Source organism: Polypterus senegalus, chromosome 11, assembly GCF_016835505.1.
Source record: "Polypterus senegalus isolate Bchr_013 chromosome 11, ASM1683550v1, whole genome shotgun sequence".
NCBI lineage: Eukaryota > Metazoa > Chordata > Cladistia > Polypteriformes > Polypteridae > Polypterus > Polypterus senegalus.
Genome location: NC_053164.1, coordinates 60,291,323 through 60,311,480, shown reverse-complemented (window position 1 = coordinate 60,311,480; position 20,158 = coordinate 60,291,323). Strand labels below are relative to the sequence as shown.

General features: G+C 36.7%; 1 protein-coding gene across 3 annotated transcripts in view; it reads left to right on the top strand.

Annotated features, from left to right (window-relative positions):
• The window catches only part of LOC120539056 (transmembrane protein 268), a 68,522-nt gene extending 48,873 nt beyond the window's left edge, over window positions 1–19,649 (top strand). For all 3 annotated transcript variants that reach the window (XM_039768769.1, XM_039768767.1, XM_039768768.1), the window contains exons 8-11: window positions 4,215–4,325; window positions 4,542–4,631; window positions 9,759–9,974; window positions 13,172–19,649. In XM_039768769.1, the coding sequence (XP_039624703.1) occupies window positions 4,215–4,325; window positions 4,542–4,631; window positions 9,759–9,974; window positions 13,172–13,324 (570 nt within the window). In that variant the 3' untranslated portion in view covers window positions 13,325–19,649. The remainder of the gene's footprint in view (window positions 1–4,214; window positions 4,326–4,541; window positions 4,632–9,758; window positions 9,975–13,171) is intronic.
• The last annotated feature ends 509 nt before the right edge of the window (window positions 19,650–20,158 follow it).

Genomic DNA, 20,158 nt, shown 5'->3' with positions numbered 1-20,158 from the left:
TTAAGTTTAGCTCTTGGAATTATAAGTAGCCATTCATTGGAAGATCTAAGGTTACAATTTGGAGTGTAGGATGAAAGGCATTCCGAAATATATGATGGAGTAAGATTATTTAAGGCTTTGTAAACCATACGCAGTATTTTAAAGTCAATTCTGAATGGCACAGATAACCAATGTAGTGAGATCAAACCTGATGAAATGTGCTTGGATTTTCTTTTCCTAGTTAAGATTCTGGCAGCTGCATTCTGCACTAGTTGCAACCGATTGATGTCTTTTTTGGGTAGCCCTGAGAGAAATACATTACGGTAATCTAGTCGACTAAAAACAAAAGCGTGAACTATTTTTTTAGCATCTTGCAGAGTTATAAGGGATCTAACTTTTGCTATATTTCTTAGGTGAAAAAATGTCCTAGTAATCTGATTAATATATGAGTCAGTAATTACCCCTAAAATTCTTTACCTCAGTCTTGACTTTTAAGCCTAATGGATCAAGTTTATTTCTAATACCCTCATTATGTCAATTTTTGCCAGTCACTAAGATTTCTGTTTTCTCCTTATTTGGTTTGAGAAAATGACTTCTCATCCACTCAGAAACACAAGGAAGACATTGGGTCAATGAATCATGAGAGTCGGGGTCATTAGGCACTATTGATAAATACAGTTGTGTGCCAGCACAAGATAATGTGACTTAATGGAAGCATGTAGATCGAAAAGAGCACTGGACCCAGGATAGATCCTTGTGGAACACCATATAGAATATCATGTATCTTGGACATATAATTACCACAACTAACAAAGAATTTTCTACCTGTTAAGTAAGACTCAAACCAATTTAAAACATTGCCAGAGAGGACCACCCACTGAATAAGACGATTTATAAGAATATTGTGATCAATGGTATCAAATGTGGCATTCAGATCTAAGAAGAATGGGAACAGATAAACTGCCTGTGTCCGCATTAACCCAAAAGTAATTTACTACTTTAATCAGTGCAGTTTCTGCACTGTGATTTCTTCTAAAACCTGATTGAAACTTGTCAAGAATAAAATGTTTATTCAAGTGATCATTTAGCTGCATAATGACTGCATTTTCTAGGATTTTAATTAAGAAAGGCAGGTTAGAAATAGGTGTAAAATTTTCAAAAACAGAGGAGTCAAGATTATTTTTCTTGAGCAGGGTTTTAACAACAGCAGTCTTAAGACAGTCTGGGAAGACCGCCATATCTAATGATGAATTTATTATATCAAGAACACCATCAATTAGCATGTTGGATACTTCTTTGAAAAAACTTTTTGGTATTGGGTCAAGGACGCAGGTGGAGGGTTTCAGTTGAGAAATTATTCTATATAGATCAGGTATATGTTTTAAAGTGAAAGAATTTAATTTTCTTTATTGGGGGATGTACTATAGTATTTCTAATATTATTCATTTTGTGATTAAAAAATATAGCAAAAGCCTCACAAGTTTCACTGGAAGTTTTTTTGGAGGCATTCCATTGAGTGGCATGGGTTTAGCAAATGGTCAATAGTAGAGAGTAAAATTCTCGGATTACCAGCATTGTTATTTATAATTTTAGGGAAGTAACACTGCCTCTCAAGATGAACTATGTTGTTGTATTCTGTTATTTTAGCCTTCAATATTTCATAGTGGACAATCAATTTAGTTTTTACCTAATTACTAGGCTGACCCGCCTTTTAAGGCGACCGACTTTCAAGTTAACCACTTCTTAAGGCAATTCATTATGTAGATCAATTTGATATTTTATACAAACTCATTAATTTGGTTATATTACATTTGAGCGGTATTACTTTAATACTCGTAGTTTCTGTTATTTTTGTGATGAAATGTAAACTTTTTTTCTATATTGAGGTCGCCCTTTTGAACCCCCTGATATTTACTACGCGGTGAGGCATTTGTACTCCATCAACATTAATTATTTCCAGAGACATAATTATGTCTATTTTTCCAGCACATCGCGCACAAAAGCAAGGGAACGATGGGAGCACCAGAACTCTGCTCACATCATGTCGCCTGCATCGCAAGCTGCAAGTAGTAAGTCTGTGATAAGTGGAATACCGCTACGCTTTCCACTCACGGGATGGAAGGACAATCCCGATTGCTTTTATATAGTAAGAAAGAAGAAGAAGATCTTGCACGGTCTGGAGTAGAAAATCATCTTTTACCTGGAAAAATGAAACTACAAATCCCATCGTGCATTGCAAAATGGACGGGGCGTGTGTGAAACTCCACGCCTGCGTAGAACTCACGGGACGGAAGGACAATCCCGACCGCTTTTATATAGAAGGATGCTCAGCTGTCTGGCATATTTTCTTTAAATCGGGCACTCTTTGGATTTTGCATGGTGTAACAGTCCTGGATGATATTTTAACTGTCTTTTCAGGAGTGACTATGGCAGTGGTAACTCTCACTTTAATATTAAATTTTCGACCTTACTATTTACATTATTATCACTATTGTAGTAAGAACATCAAACTGACTGGTTGCTTAAAATGTTAGTAAACTTTGAAGCTACAGGTTAATCAAAGAAGCATTTTTAATAATATGCTTCTCATTAATTTTATCTATAAGTATTTCTATATTAAATAGTAAGATAAAATGGTCAGATAAACCGATATCCACAATCTGCCTCACATCAACTTTTAATCCTTTAGTAATCACTAAATCCAATGTGTGCCAAACCCCCCCCCCCACCCCCACCCCTTGTGTGTTGGATGACTAACGTGCTGGCCCAGATCAAAAGTGTGCAGGAGATTCATTAATTATTTTCCATTCGGGTCACACAAATTATCGATATGAGAATTAAAGTCGGCAGTTAGAAACCTTTCATAGTTAGTTATTATAATTGACACCAAGTCTGAGAATTCCTCAAAGAAAGATGCATTATATTTAGGAAGTCTATTCATGGATAATAGAAATAAATTCATAGACAGAGAAACTCCTTGAATAACAACGGCAAGATAATCAAAATAAATATTTGCTAAACCACCGCCTTTCTTGCCTTGGAGAACTACATGAGTAAACCTATAATTCAGAGTTACATATTTGATTAAAACAGCTGCACCATCAGAGCTAAGCCACGTTTTCACTTAATGTAAGAAAGTCGATTTTCATTTCACTAATAAGATCATTGATGAAAAACGCCATGTTGGTTAACGCTCTAACATTTAATAAGGCCATATTTAAGGTCTCGGAAGAGCAGAACTGAACTGGCGTAGCATTATGTCTGTTTGAAATGGTAATTTTTACTTGTATTATTGCCACTTTTAGTTGACACAGTTTTAATAAAGTGAACATCTGGAGGTGAAATGGTAATTAAATTATTTAAATTTATGCCGCACTGTCTGGATTTTTTACATGAACTGAATATTGATGCAGTGCACATTTCAGGAAAAGTTCGCTACAGAGTTATCATGTTGTAGCAATGCATTATGGAAAGAATTAGAACTAAAAGTACATAGTCAAGAGAGACGAATTACCTTACAGGTGTTTTCGGAGAGGACTCAGGCGGCTAATCTATTTGGATGCAGACCATCACCCCTGAAGAAATGTGGCATCTCCCAGAAGAGATCCCAGTTGTCCAATTTTTTTGTCCTTGCAGAACCCTTTGGACCAGTTGTTTAATGCCAGGAGATGACTGTAATACTCATCTGATCTTCTAGCCAAAGGTAATGGACCCGAAATGGAGATTCTTGCAGGCATGGTCCTCTACTTCATGACATTAATAAGTGCTGCGAAAACCACCTTAAGAATCTCCGATTGCTGGTATCGCACGTCATTTACCACAGCATGTATTACGATAGTTCCCACTTCCCTGTTCATGTTCCTCTCAAAGACTGTCGGTGCTCTTCTCATAACGTCTTGTATACGAGCACCGGGAAAAAAAAATAAAGATTTCTGTTTAGGGCAAGAAATTTTAAGGTTTCGTACAATAGAATCGTAACATTCATTTGATTACCACTTTATAATCATTCATCAGGTGCTTCTCTGTTGTTGCTTTTTTTAATTCATTTGCCTCCATGCAGCGTTTAGTTTGTGATAAATACAGTACACATGAAAAATATGATATAATGGTGGTGTAAATGTTTTGTGGCAGACTGTGACCTATCTATATTTATTATAGTGACTATTTCTCACTCTTTGTTTTGCCTGCTTTTGAAATGCAACTGAAATTCACCTTTTCCTATTTTCTTTCTCCAGATTAATATCAATACTGATGTACGGCTAATTTATGCAAATGAAATATTGTGCAGTCACAAAGTCCTTGTTGGGATTTCTAACACGATCAACAGATGTTCCAGCATTCATCAAGTATCCTTTGAGCAGATCATGGCTTTGTAGTTCCTTATGCAACACTTTTTTAGCACAGAAAGGCAATATATGACTTTAAGATATATCAGTCACTATCAGTATATCAGTTCTACCATAACTATGAAAGCTTTCTTACTTTCAAATCAAACTATCTTTGTTGCTTACCTTTATAATTAAGAAAAACATGAAATTCTTCCTTGATTTAAAGTCTTCAAGATTTTCTTTGTCTACTTTGACCTTGTTGACTGTCAACAAAGGTTAACTACGCTCTTGGGTGAAATGAGTTCACATGGCTCTCGACTCCAGGTATGATAGTTATTATTTGTGCATTGCTTCATGATATATCCTTTATTTGCACATTACAGTGTGTTGAAAAAGCACATTTGCCTCTTTTTAACAGTTTCTCGTATTTTGATAGTTTTGTAGTAGATAAATTGGACGTCTTATGTCTAGCTAGACACTTGAAAGCAAATTTCACCCTTTATACTATACTTATGTAGTTGAATCTTGACAGTTTAAATTCAAGGACAGATCAAATAGTAAATATGTTTTCATCTCTGGAATATTTAGTGCATTGTGGTATATCTTGTTGTAAGTGCATATCAAAGACAAAAAGTTGTGGGATTATATTCATTTTTGTACATGAACAGATGCCAATAGAGGGGTTCAAGGAAACTTTCATGGTGCACAAAAGTTGCAGTTTTTGCTGCATATTCATTTGTTAAGGAGTGATGTAAACAAACTGCGTATAATGTTTGTCTCAAGTATGTCCAGATTGCTCTTTTTTCTTATTATCAAGTCCATTTGTTAAATATAATGTTAATATCTTCCACGTCAGCAGGTGTTTTTGTTCAGAGATCATCTGTGGTTAATTGACTGTGTAAAACTTCATTATAATGTGTGTGCCTTCCTCTTGTGTAATTACAGCTCACATTTAAAGAAATGTATTGGCTTCCTTTAGTAACTGACACTTCAAATTTAGAAAATGAGCATACACTTTACAATATATCAGTTTTACTGTCAATAGCTTAAGTAATATGACTGATTACTTCAGCTAACTTCAAGGTAAATGTCTGTTTTATTAAAATGATAGGGTGTATTTACATTTTATGACAGCATCAGCCACTGGTGTTTTAAATTTGGGCATATTTATCGACCATATGAGTGAGAAGTATGGCTATGGTAATGTATTCATCTTCATTATGCACTTATTAACATTCACCTATAACTGTGGTATTTTTCCAGGCTATTTCTGTATTGCAAATTATATAGTGTTGTATTGCATTTTTAAGTAGACGCCTTTGTTTCTTCTTAATCACATTACAGTCTTGCACTGAGAATTAATTTTGTGCATATTTTTACTATACGTAAGCAAATGTGTACATGCATCATTCATTTTGAAGCTTTTATTTGTTTAAAACTGCGTGTAGCAAGCCATGGAAAACATCACACCATAGATATTTTGCTGAGTAATCAAAAACAACATAAAGTTTTTTTACTGTATTTAATAGAATGTTTTTATTGTTTATTTTTAATCTAATAATACGTCTAATAAAAATATATACTGTAAAATATATATTAAAAATGCTAAATAGTAATGCACTAAATTTCATATTTGTAGCTCAAATGAGAACTAGCATAAGACAAGCTTAGCCTTTTACATCAAGCATCAAGTACAGTGATAAAGAACTGATAATTTTTTGGCCTGCCTGGATACTTCAAACCATGGACACCTTATAATCAAACCATCCCTTTTATAATCCACTTATACAGTGGTTTGGATATGATGGTTGATTGCAATTAACTTTTACTTTCAGTGTTTAACAGTCTAGATTGAAAACAATTTCATTTATTTATTTCAGAACCAGTGAATGTGAAGCTTGATGCAAATTACATAATACAGAATAATGTTTATAATTATTAACAGTATAACTCGAATATCAGTAAAGTTCTGAAAAAAGTATTTCCTTCATGAATGTTGGGGAGCTACTAGTGTACTGTACTCCTAACTATTACTATTACATGTTGACCTTGTGTTTACCTGGCTGGTTATATGGCAGGAAGATTAAATAATCAGAAGATTTAAGATAAAAGTATTTAACACTGCCTTTTGCCTTCTGGTTTTGAAGAAGTAGAGTGACATATCATATAAGGGACTAAACTCTAAATCACAAATTTGCCAAATAAATTCCCACTTCCAACCATATTTCCATAAATAATTTATGTAATTTGCCTTTTTCACCAAATGTAAAATTTACTTGTAAACAGTTGTGTAGCTTTGCCTTGCAAAATAAATAAATAAAGAAACGTGAGCTCACTTCCCCCTTAAGAAAAGGTGCTATCAGTATGGCTACCCCTACAGCTACCTGACCTGCCAGCAAGCTGTTTTTTAATGTCATGGCACGGACAGGTACTTGATGCCACAGTGACCTCTTTGATGGGACTGTCTGAAGAGCAATGGAAGCCATATTTTATTAGAAGGTGTAGTAAAGGGAAAATATGTTTGTTACTTTTATTACTATTGTACATGATGTTTATGACATTGACATTTAAATTAAAGAGCAGGACACTTCATCATTGCAGAAAAGGTAAATATAATGACACAATTGACCAAAAACGTTGTATAGCATCCTCCCAGCATTTTGAACACCTGTGCTTTCCAGACTTGGGTAGTTACCTTCTGTGGGCAGGGAAGCAAACATTTTCTCACCACAACCTGGAGTTGAACCACCTGAAGTTAAAAATGATCAATATGTTTAGTCCAACTCAGGAGTCTAGCAGTAAATCAAAGTTGTTGTAGGTAAATTAATGCTTTTTGAAGGAACACTATTAAACCCCAAAATTACAGTAATACAGATGAGAATTAGCAAAGATGTAATAAGGAGTGGAAGGACTGGCAATGATAAATAAATTAAAAATTAAAGTTTGACTGCAGTATACATGCAGTCCTTCAAGTAGGTGTCTACCACAGGGCTGAAAAATCACCAGACTGTGTGCCAGACTCAATTTGAGCTGATATAAAACTGACAAATAACCTAAAATGCATGATAGTGGGATTAGGGGGGAAAACCTGTACAGATATATAGAGAACATGCAAATTGAGGGCATATTTTTTAATCCAACTTTTGGTACAACATTAAGGTTTCATAAGGGTAATGATAGGATGGCCTAACAAAATCTAATATTCAAAAAGGTGGCATGATCTGTGCTTTAAATCCTTCAATTTATTGGTCTATATGTTAAATGAATTGCATTTGCATTCATCAAGGCATAACTTCATCAGTAAGGCAGGCAATGTGCTTATAAATGGCCACAGAGATTGATCTTCAAGTTTTTCCCTGATTTGCATTTGACTTTTAACCATATTTGGCAATGTATTGTAATTTACTAAAAAAATAATATAAATTCTTTAGGGGAAACACCTGCTGTTGTTAAGGTCTATGGAATACTATATAGGAATGGACTACTATAGGGTAACACTTAGTCTTGATAGCATCAAGTATTAGCCAAATGTGACATTCCCATAGCCTTGATAAGCTGTGTGTGCTGGAAAGCTTAATAAATAAGCAGGAGTGAACACAGATTACAAGAATGCTTTGTTTTTTAATTACTTTATATTGTAATAATACGGAGGCGCAGTGGGTAGCGCTGCTGCCTCGTAGTAAGGAGACCTGGGTTCACTTCCTGGGTCCTCCCTTCGTGGAGTTTGCATGTTCTCCCCATGTCTGCGTAGGTTTCCTCCGTGTGCTCCGGTTTCCTCCCACAAACTAAAGACATGCAGGTTAGGTGCATTGGCGATTCTAAAAATGTCCCTAGTGTGTGCTTGGTGTGTGTGTGTGTGTGTGCACGCCCTGCGGTGGGCTGGCGCCCTGCCCAGGGTTTGTCTCCTGCCTTGCACCCTGTGTTGGCTGGGATTGGCTCCAGCAAACCCCCGTGACCCTGTAGTTCGGAGATAGGATAATGGATGGAAGGATGGATTTATTAGATCATCATCTCATGTTCTCCTAAAATCTTTGTTCATTTGTGACCGCAGGTGCATGAGCATTGGCATGGTTTCACAGTTTATGTTACAGTAGGCACTAATGGGCACACACAAATCAAAGAAGTCTTGGGTAATTGTAGGATCTTATTTAGAGGTATGGCATTTGATCTTGGTCTACTGGAGTGAGTTTCACTCTAGTCTATAACTCAGTCCGTCTGAACATCCTTTAAATGAGACAGATTGAATCTTGCTTTTAATAAAGTGCCTGCAGCCCAAACTTGACTAGATGACTGTCTATTCCATAGCAGATAGTGTCTTATCTTTTGTTTTTATCCTGACGGACACAACCCCATTATGTGCACTACGAATGAATGATAACAATGTATATTATGAGATATCCAACATAAATATCATCACGGTGAAATTGTGGATGTGATGATACTCACGCATTTCAGGCTAAAACAAGGGATAATGATAAATGGTTTGATTGACTGTTACAGTTCTCCAGCAATGTCATTTACAGTGTCCTTTAAAATGGAGCATTCTCAACATGTGTGAAGTGATCAATTCATCCATCTATTATCACGACCAGTTAATCCTATTTACAGTTGTATGGGGTAGGGCATATCCAGGTAGCACTGGGCACAAATAATAAACCAGCTCTTTGAAACACTGCTGCCCTACCACCAACTTTGATGAATGTGGTACCTACATTATTTGGTCCTGACCCTTTTGCCACGTTAGTTGTTTAATGTAATTCTTATCTGATTGTATAAGTATGTTTTAGGTTTCCCTGACAACAGAATCAGGTCTGCTAGCACTTTGTCTTTGCTGGTATGCTTGGTGCACTTTAGAATGAAGAATTTTACAACCTTTCCTGTGGCGGGTAGAATTTCACTCCAGCTGCACTAGCTGCTATGTACATGTTGAACTGCAATATACAGTATTTTCTAGAGTATTAAACATATTTTAATAAGTCTCATATCATTAGTGAACTGATTTCTGCAGAATTAATTTTATTTATTATGTTTATTAAGGAGGTACATGTTATTATGGAGTACCACTTATTGTATATACAGTATATAAGTATACTTTATCTGTGTTTTAAACTTAAAATGAATTGGGGGGGTGATGTGTGGGGCTATAGGCTAAAATTATAAAATATTTTATAACCTTGTTTCTTTGCAAAATCAGGAAGCAACATAAACTACAGCAAATGACAAAATTCACATTAAAACTAAATAAAAAAGCATGCAGCTTTTTTCTGGATAACAAGACTGAAGAACTATTGCACATGTTTTATACTATACTTTACGATCGCTTCATAAGCCCTACCTTTTCTTATTCTGCCAAGAAACCAAAGGTCATGAATTATCAGTCATCAAATGTGAGGTGATTTTCTACACTCTGCTATTCTGAATGCATTTTTTTATGTTCACTGTTGTTCTCAGTCAAAACTACAGAAAAATCTCTCACACCTAAATCTGGTTACAAAAGTCTACACCAATGAGTCCCAGCGGTCAGAGACTGAAGAATCAGAAGATACTCCTCTGCTTTTCAGTGACGGTAACGAAGCTGGCACTTCTTCCCAAACTGTCCAGAACACCAAGAAGAAGGTGCCGCAGTTCACAGTAGTCAAGAGCATTGTGCCTACGGGGTCTGCTGAGGTATGTAACAGACAGTAGTGAAGACACTTTTATTTCCTTCAGTGATTGTTGCTGACTACTGCCCTACTGCTCTGCTTCATGTCCTCTGTTTGCTTTTTTACCCCAAATCTTTTGGCTTTATTTTACTATTGCACATGTCATCACTTTAATTCATCTCTTTTCAAGCACTTTGTTATAATCCCACCAAGCTGTTTCCCTCTCATTTTTATAATATTTTGTTTTGCGGTCTTTGCTTTTAATTATTATATTAGTTTGCTCTCTGTTTTTGACACCTTTATTCTTGCATGTCATGTTTGATTTACTTTATTATGGAATTTACAGTAAACTATTTTATTTACTGCATCTTTAATCTTTGGTGACAGCTTACTGCCATATTTGTCTATTTCCCTGTGGTTTTGCCTAAGTAATGCATGGCCCTTTGCTTTACATTTTAGTTTTTGAACCTGTGGTACTTAGGCATACTGCATACAAAAGTCAAAATGTGAATGAAGCTCTCCCAGAATTGCCTGCCTGCAAAACCTGTCTGGACAATACTTTTTTTTTTTTTGTAATTTTAAATATTTTTCTATAGGCAAAATTTTATTGCCTGTTTAATTACAGGCAGCATAATTTTTCAGGAGGCAGAGATCAAGCATCTCTATGCAATGTTGTTAATGCTACAACACATTAGGATTTGCATAGCATGCACAAAAACCGAAGCATTGTGACAGATGAACTCAGATTTACCAGCTAACTGAAATTGGAATAAAATAAAAATTGTTATTTTTGTAAGAATTATTATTTTTGGTGGACACCAAAAAGAGTACTTTCACTTCTCAATGCCTGCCATCAATGCATTGTTTCATGTGTTATTTTGTTCTTTTTCTGTGCTCTGTTCTTCTTAGCATATCACTGGCTAGCCTTGTTTTCTTTGTTCTTGCCTATTACGTTCGCTTCACACCTTGTGCCTCCTAGTGTTAGGATATTATATGGTTCACTGAGGCTGAATTATATTAAGCTAATATGAAAATGTACAGATTTATTTTCTCTTCCAGTGCTTAGTTTAACACAGCTTGCTTTATGTCCTACTGTATGTATTTCTGACACACCCTTACTTGGCCCATTTGATTTAGAACATCTATATATATAATTCAATAAGTGCATGCAAGACAGGGAGCACAAGCAAGACAGAGAGCCCCACCCGCCAACTCTAACCCTCCCACTGCGTCATGGGATACGCACGACAGAGCCACGCACGCCAACTGTAACCATCCTCCCGCGTCCAACGTCGCTCTCGAGGCATGTGCACTGCCTGCTCATGTGCCCGCAAGCAAAAACTCACGAAACACAGCCTCAGTCGCTTTCGTCTGTGCAAAAGTCCACATGCACCTCAGAGCCACGTTGACTTTTCACCGCACGCAAGACAGAGAGCCACGACCGCTAACTCACATAGCCCCGCCCACCAACTCTACCAGAGCCCCGCCCTGGCAGTAGACTTTCTTTTACCAGCATTCACCACAATGTACTGGAGTGTAAGACTATTACATCTGCTACCTCACAAACTGTCCTTATTCCCCGGATTTCCCTGACCCCATCAGATTCTAATGTGCCTTTTACTTTTACACGCAGACAATTTCCTGTTAGATTGGAGTTTGCAATGACTATTAATAAGGTACAAGGACAAACTTTCAAAAAAATATGCCTGTATCTGACAAAACCTGTTTTCACTCACGGATAATTGTATGTTGCTCTCTCCAGAGTTCCATCTTTTCATTCACAGACAGTTGTATCCTCAAACCCTCCCCCATTTGGACAACTGTGTCTTTCAGGAAGTGTTCACTCACCAATAAATAATTATATGCACCGTACGCTACGCCGCGGGTTGGCTAGTGTTATGAATTAGTGAGTTACTCAGTTTTTGCATACCTTAGGTGTTTTATTAGAATCTGGGTAAGGATTACAGGTACATTTTGTATAGACTGATTAAGCATATTCACAATTCACAATGCCAGCATGGTGACACAGTGGCACTGCTGATGCCTCACAATAAGGAGACCAGGGTTCACGTCCCGGTTACTCCCTGTGTGGAGTTTGCAAGTTCTCCCTGTGTCTGTGTGGGTTTCCTCCCACAGTCCAAAGATATGCAATTGGTGAATTGGCAATTCTAAATTGGCCCTTGTGTGTGCTTGGGGGATTTATGTGTTTGCCCTGCGATGGACTGGCACTCTGTCCAGGGTTTGTTCCTGCCTTTGCACCCAAAGCTAGTTGGGATAGGTTCCAACAGACCCCTGCAACCCTGTTCAGGAATAGGTGGGTTGGAAATTGACCATTTACAATAGTATTGATCAGTATAATGAACCATTTTACCTTATTGCATAGTAGCTTCTTATTATTCCTTCAGTTTTAACCAAGCTACAGTACCTGTTCCACTGAGGCTGCTTCCGCGTTCTTGCTGTTTATACACAAGACTGGTAGCTCCAGTAGGTTTCATAATTTAAATATCAGCTACTACTAAAGAAACTAATTTTGAAAGCATATTAACCTCAGCTTCACTTTTTAGTTTTCAGTTTAAGCGTTACTGTTCATCTCTACTGTTAAGGTCCTGAATATCTAGTCAAATCCAAATATGTGTATAATTGTAAATGTCTCAAAAAGAAAACATACATGCATTGTCTGTGCACATACTGTACTTTAAAATAAGAACTACCTGGCTGCTGTTTTTGTGCCTTTGTGATATTGTATAAAAACAGAGCAGTATCTAAGCACTGCTTCTTTTCCACCCACTATAGCCTTCTGGTTGTATTTCCTTAGCCACCTTTCAGCCCTCATCTCTAAACTTCTGTCTGTCTGCCCCTTTGCAACAAGTAGCCTTTTTTTGGACATCACGTTTTCAGTGTTAGTAGTAAAGTCCAGACGTTGTCATGTAGCACTGCCTTCTTGTAAATTCAATCATTACCATATTAATCCTACCTTGGAATTAACTCAGACCTTTGTCTCCTTGTATGGTTAACAGAATGCTCCCTACTAAGATGGTTCCACATATTCCTTTAGAGGAATATGGAGCTAATTAAGTTTTGAAGTATCACCATAATTTAATATTCCTTGACTAAATCTGTCTTCCAAGGGACACCAAACTAACATTTTCCCTCTGTGTATTTCCTGTCTATTTTGAATTGCATATGCAATGTATATAATACATGTGCATGTGTCTTTTACAGGAAATTGCTCATCAGCTGCTTGTCACCTTCAGTGCTGTTTATGTGAAACTCCTTGTGACTCTCCGACTTCCTGTGCCTCAGCACACTTTGCACACACAGAGAGCTGGGACAGCATGCATCTGCCAGTACATCGAGAGCTGTGTGCTACGTTAGGATATCTTCAAAAGAGACAGGTGGAAAATAATTTTCAATCAGATGGGCCACAGTGAGAGTAAATGATGTCTATAATGGGATTTCAGGGTCATTTTCTTTTGAAACCCTGGAAGATGGGCAGATGTGTTAATTATTTTGCTATACTCTGACTCCTGCATCAGATGGAGAGTGCTGTGGAGCTATTATGAATGAATTCTTCTAGAAAATGTCATTACTTCTACAGTCAGCAGTGTCATTTACATAACTATATGTATAAAGTTTGTAGTTGAGTATCATTATTCCAAAAACACCTTTTTTTCTACAGATAAAAATGTACTAAATGTACTGAACAAATGAAATGGGTTATGGAACCCAAGGCACTAAATCTAGAAGTGCCTAATGTTAATGCAGGAGCATCATTAGTTTACCTCCTGTTTCTTCTGCTGGCCTCAGAGGAATAGCAATATAACTTTTGATAAAGGAGTAGTGTGTCATTGTAGTGGTGGAGCAAGGCTGTGATTTCTTAAGAGTCTTTCTTTTAGGCCCAGCCTGGATAAAAAGGTATGAATTTTGGACTGGCACTAAAATAAAAAAGATGAAGCTCATCACCTTTAAGAGTAAAATCTGCATTAGATGACACTAGGCACAGTCCCAGAACACTGGCATAGATGTTGCAAGAAAAGTGGTGGGGCAAATATACTTTAATGACAGCAATCCTTAGGAAACTCAGAGTCTGACAATGCATAGCTGTCATCATCTTTAATTGCTTATGTTAGAACTTCACATGTACTTGCATACTGCTTGGAATTAAAAAAAAAATAGAAATTAACCTTCATCAGCATATCGCAAGGTTACAGAATAAAACAGCAAGAGGAGATTTCACTAGAAGTGTTTTTTAATTGCCATCATATTTCTTCCCTGTGGCAATTTTTCATTGATGAGGTTATGGAAAAGAAAAGTCATCTCTTTGACCTTTTATGTGATTCAGTAAAAAATCACTCCGTATACCCTGCAGAGCCTCATTTGTCACTTTTTCATTTTACTGGTAACTTGAAAACAAATTTACACTATTTTTCAATAGGTTCACACTGTATTCCAGTTTTAGCTTATGAACAATCAAAAACATAAACTTCAAAGTACTAACAAAAATACAAGATTTTTAGAAGAGTGCTTTCTTTTATTGAAGTTCTATTTCATTGATTTATGGTGTTTCTTTGCACTGGGCATCCATATCCTTTAAAAAGTGAAACAGCAGATGTTGTCCACATGTTGACCCACATACACCCACTTCACTGCGTGGCCTTTCAAATGTTTTGTAGAGAGGGAGTTCAGCATTCTCTTCATTCTGATGGTTTTTCCAATAAATGAACCCATGGAAAACTGCATTATAGCATTTTGTTTTTATAACTATTTCAATTTGAATGTCAAGCATGGGGTCTAAAGCCTCTTTTAATGGACACAGATAATGGTCTGCTATCTTACTAACAGAGTGGCAGTGTTTTTCAGCAGATAACCCTGACAAATTCTTCCCGTCTTCAATTAATTCTGCTCTTCATTTATAATTAGCTGCTATCCTAGTTGTAGCCTGATGCACAACTAATTTGTATCTGTAACACTTTCTGCTCCCACAGATGGCCTTGTTTTTGCTTTTAGGAAAATTTCTGTTCCCCTTTAAATATTCCACAAAATTAAATTATTAGAATGGAGTGAATGATTCCAGTAAAGATCTCTAGTACACGAAATACACCAAAAAATCCTTAAATGAACTCCAGAAGGATGCTGCAAAACACGTTAAATAACGTGATAAAGAAATACAACCACAGCATCCAGATGGTGCAAAAAGTGTCACTGTATCTGCTAGATCGTAAGCATGTGTGCTACTTTATTCTTGTTCAGACTCCAGTTTGTGATTTTTGTTCTATTCCTTGCTAGACTAGGCAGGCAAGATTTGAGCATGCCTACTTTGCTGTTAATCAACAATATCCTTGGTTTCTTGGAAGGTTCCAGAAATACATATTTTGTTAATTTATTTTCTGCTAAAATATTTTTATACAGTACATAGATAAAATGTATTATCTGTTTGACTTAAATTTTCTTTTATCCACTTCTGAACTGAACCTTTTCCATTTTAAAGTCATGAGGAAAGGGATTTGATGAGGTAATATCATGCAGAAGACAATAAGCAAGCCCCAGAGCACACTCACAGAAACACCCTCATACTGGACCGATTTAGAAATGCTAGCTAACAATAAAGCAGGTGTCTGAGAAAACATGCATGCAGTGGTCTGACAAACCCCAAGTTGTTTTAGATAATGCAATGAACCACTGCATTAACACAACACCCATGTTCACTTTTTACTTTGTTCGTTTCTCCGCAACTCGAGTAAAAGTGCAGCAGATTGGTAAAATTGAAAAAAAAACACTAAATTGTAGACCATCACAGTACTAGTAGATTAGGCATATTGAGTAAGATAAAAAATCAGGTGATGGTGAAGGAGAGAAAATCTGTACAAATCTGGACAAGTATTCAAAATTTTCATAAAATATGACACACTTGGCCATTATTGATTTTCATCCCTGGCCTACTGTGAGAGACATACAAGGATGTAACAGTAGCTGAATATCTTTATTGACTGGAGGAATGCAGAATTAATAATTTGATCTTGTTGTGATTTCTTTGAAAGTTGAAGGTCTTTTTTGTAGAACATACCTCTTTCATAAACTTTTTTATTGAAGTTTTAAAGTATATTACATATCTCTTTATTTTTAATTACTCAGTTTACATGGCAATCAACCTCTTCCCTTCCTAAAAACTGTCAATCAGAAGACAGCACTAAAATGAAATTTCAAAACCCTATTTGAACAGAATTAGATTTACAGCAGGAGGTACATACCGTCAATTCTGGCCCACATTAGCACCCTTTGCTTGTAGCAACAATATGTCGGTTTGCACCTCCCCCGGGGATGCCTTCTGCTTTTCTATATTTCATTTGTCAGCGTACCTTCAGAACTCAGAGGGGATATCCCACCACTTTGTCATTCAGCACACACAACAAGGAGTACCAGCAGTTCTTTTGTTTACCCATGGATAAAATACTTATTAGCGGAGGACCTCTGTAATTTCAATCTCATCTCTATCGCTCCAGTGATGGGATTTTTCTGACATGTTGATTTGAGCAAAGATGGTTTAACCTGGGGTTATTTTTATAGACATAATTTATAGAAGATAAAATGCTCCATAATCTTTACTGAGATGTGAAGGCTCAGTCCGTAAAAAGTTACTGACATTAAGTGGCTCAGACAAAACTAAAATTACAGTAGTCCTCCAGTGGTAATTACTTTCTCCACCACCTGGTGTAAAACTAATCCAGTCTGAATGGGGCTTAAGACTTCCAAAGAGGTACTCAAAAGAGGAGTAAAGCCTGCCATATTTCTGCAGGTTGGCAAACTTTTTTTTTCATTGTCAGGAAATACAGTCATTCTTTAAAAAGAAACTTCTGTATTCTTTTTTTTTTCTCACTGTATGCTGCTGACATGACCTCAGAGATTTGGTTTGTTAAGTGAAGCTGTTTTTAGTAATTTTATTAAAAAAAAAAAGGCCTCTCTTTCACAGTTTGACAGTTCTGGTCTGTGCGCAGCAAAACACCACAAAATGAAAATATTAAAATAAGTATGTGAAGGAGAATATGTATAATTATGGTGGCAATCTCAGAAATTAAGTGTTTGAATGAGCATATTCTATATATAATTATGAAAACTTTCTGATTAGGATTTATACATTACCATTTTTTGTTGACTGGTCCATAAAATTTTATTTCGTTCTACATGTCTTATTTTCTGTACCTCATTCTCTACAGCCCCTTCACCTACTTGGCTCCACTAACCACTTGTTTCCTTTGATGAAGGACATGATATGAGCATTGTATACCCCCACACAACAAAAAACTCTATCCACCCACTTCATACTGTGCTTCTCCTGGTCAGTTAAAAGAGTACAATTATTATGACTCCATGGACTGAACTGCATGTCCTAATTACGGAGTATTTGAATTATTACCCCAATCCTGCGTATTGACATATTCATAGTAATATTTTGAATTAGATACCAGAAGGAAAGGTTGTCTGTCATTGCTTTTCTTAATGATTTATTTCCCTCGATTCTCATTTGTAGCAAAATGTAGAGTGGGCAAGCCGGCACATTGACTGGACTGACAGAGTGCTACTATTTATAGCTGGCCCACTTCCTTCACATTTAATGCTGGCATCAGGAGGTTTGTGTTGCCAGAAGGAAGGCCTGTGTTATAAAACAACTACTGCAACTGTGCTGCACTGGCAGAGGAGGAGCATGTTAACCTGTCTCTGTGCCACAGACCTATTCAATTACTGTATGAAATGAATTCATACAGCTAATTTGTGTGCTGTAAGGAGGGTGGAACCCTCTGTTTTTGCCCTGATCATGGTATCTATGATGAATGTGGTGCATTTGTGTTTGTTATCAAGTTGTGCAGATTTAAGAATTTAAAATGTCCAGTAGATACCTGAGGTATCTGCATATCAGCAAACTAGGCTTCCTGATTATCTGATGTAGCTCAGCTAACTGTTTCTAGCTCATGGTGAACCCAAAATTGGAAGTGATGTGATGAGTGAAATGAATAATTGCAGCATTAGAAGAGCCACTCATATGCCCCCACAGCGTTCCATTATGGACTCTGAGGGGTCCCTTCCCCCAACTGACTGACATATTTATCCACTGCATTGCAATGTGTTATTTGTGGTACTAAATGAGGAAGAAGCTTTGCTCTCATATTTTAAATGTTACCAAAAAGTGTACAACAATTTGAACAATACCAAAATTCGGCATGGGGGCTACCATTGCTCTTTGGCAGTAAAGGCTAGTCTTCTGTTCTTAGTCTTTGAACTGACTATAAAAATGTAAACTGTCAGTGACTTCCTTGCCCCCCTGTATTACTTGTGGTAAGTGCAATGAAATGAATTAACAGAGACTTAAACTGGGTTAGGATTTTGGACCCTTTTGTGCTCGTATAATTCCGAACATTGCAGTAAAGCAATCATTGGACTGAAACAATTCATGAACCTTTCTAACATGTAAACCTTGACTGTCATTTTGTGGATTTTAATGATTTTTGTCTCTTGTAATTTATCTAATTGATTAGTGCTCAAATATTTATATATGTTGCGCAGACATTTGAGGCGTCTCCAGAGTTTACCAGTTCTTGTTTACTTGTGCCTTTTAGGCATGGAGAACACTTACAATGACAAATGTACAACAATATACCGTTTGGTCTCCTGTATCTTGGGGGCAAGAGCTGTGTTACGCATACATGCCGTTAATTTGAGTCCTTTAAATGTTGGCATGAAACACTGTCAATGGTGTGTCTTGCCTCCTCTATTGTTCATCATTTACATTGACAGGATATGAAATTGCAACCAAGGTTTGGAGAACATTTTATTTGGTTTACCTCTGCTGTATTCAGATGATGGTGTCTGGCCTCTTCTGTGCACAGAGAAGGAGGTTGCAACTAAGCGTGATGAAAAGTAGCACCTCCAAATCTGAATTTACAATTCACATTTCAGAATATGTTGGCTTCCCCCCTTCAGGTAAGGAGTGAGCAGCCTTCACACTTGGAGAAAGTTCCTTGGGATCTTGTTCACAAGTCAAGTTAGAGATGATGACCAGATTGACAATTTACTGACATGTAAAATTGACATTTAACTGGGAGCCAAGTCCTTGGATGAAGGTTTTTGATTTACTGGTTAGTGTGCATCCCCATTTTGACTCTTGGCTTTTAGGTATTGACCAAATGAGATAGTGAGAACAAGCAATGAAAGTGAGGTTGTTTTGTAATAATGCTGTGTTCACTATGGTTGTTACCTCAGAGTAGAGTATCAAAAGGAGCCAGTTGAGGTTGTTATGTTACTAGATAGGTAGAATGGCCTCAGCATCTGCAGAGTTCTATCTGCCATAGTCATATCTGACCAGCAAATTGAAAAGACTTGATTTTCTTTTCTCTTATAGAGACATTTTTTGATAATAATGGCAATCAGAAACTCAATTAAACCTTTCCCCAAAATGTACATTTATTTGTGTTTCTGGGTTTAATAAGGGTGGGATCTGTCTGTACTGGAGCACTTTATGCGGTAAGAAAAGATTTTTCTACATTTGAATTTCCTTCAGTGAATCTCAGGGGCGATCAAACTGTTCTTATGCTTGATATCTGTTGTCCACCTAGGCATTGCTTTGATGAATGCGGGAATACGATTTCCAAAATGTTCATTGCTTTTGACTATGTCTTAATTACTGGTGGTTTTATTTTTCATACGTATGTGCCCTCTATCCCTGTGGTTTTTCATTCTTCTGACCTACTTTGATTTTACGCTGTACGTTTCTAGCCCAGTACACAAATTTATTATTTATGACAATTGTTATTGTTTGAAACTTTTTCTTTGTCTTTGTTATGTTGTTTCATGTAAAAAACTGTAAAAAGCTTTGTATAAATAAAGTTTTTATTATTGTTATTATCTCTTTAAAAATTCTAAGAGTTGAGTCTTGTCTGCCAATCTATTACTTGGGAACCACGGGGCTACAAGCTTAATCTTGATCTTCTTCGAAAGCTTATGGTATGACACATGGTGGTGAAACAAAAAATGTGGCTACCAATGACCTCTGCACAGTTATTGGGGTTCATGCCTTTCCTATGGCAAACTGCATAGGGAAACTGATCGAGAAGGTGATATGCAAAAAGAAATAGAAGAGCGGCGCCATCTGTTGACTGTCAGGAAAATCGCAATGGCGGATGACAGATGATGAAGACCATGTAATAGGAAGTGGAAAAA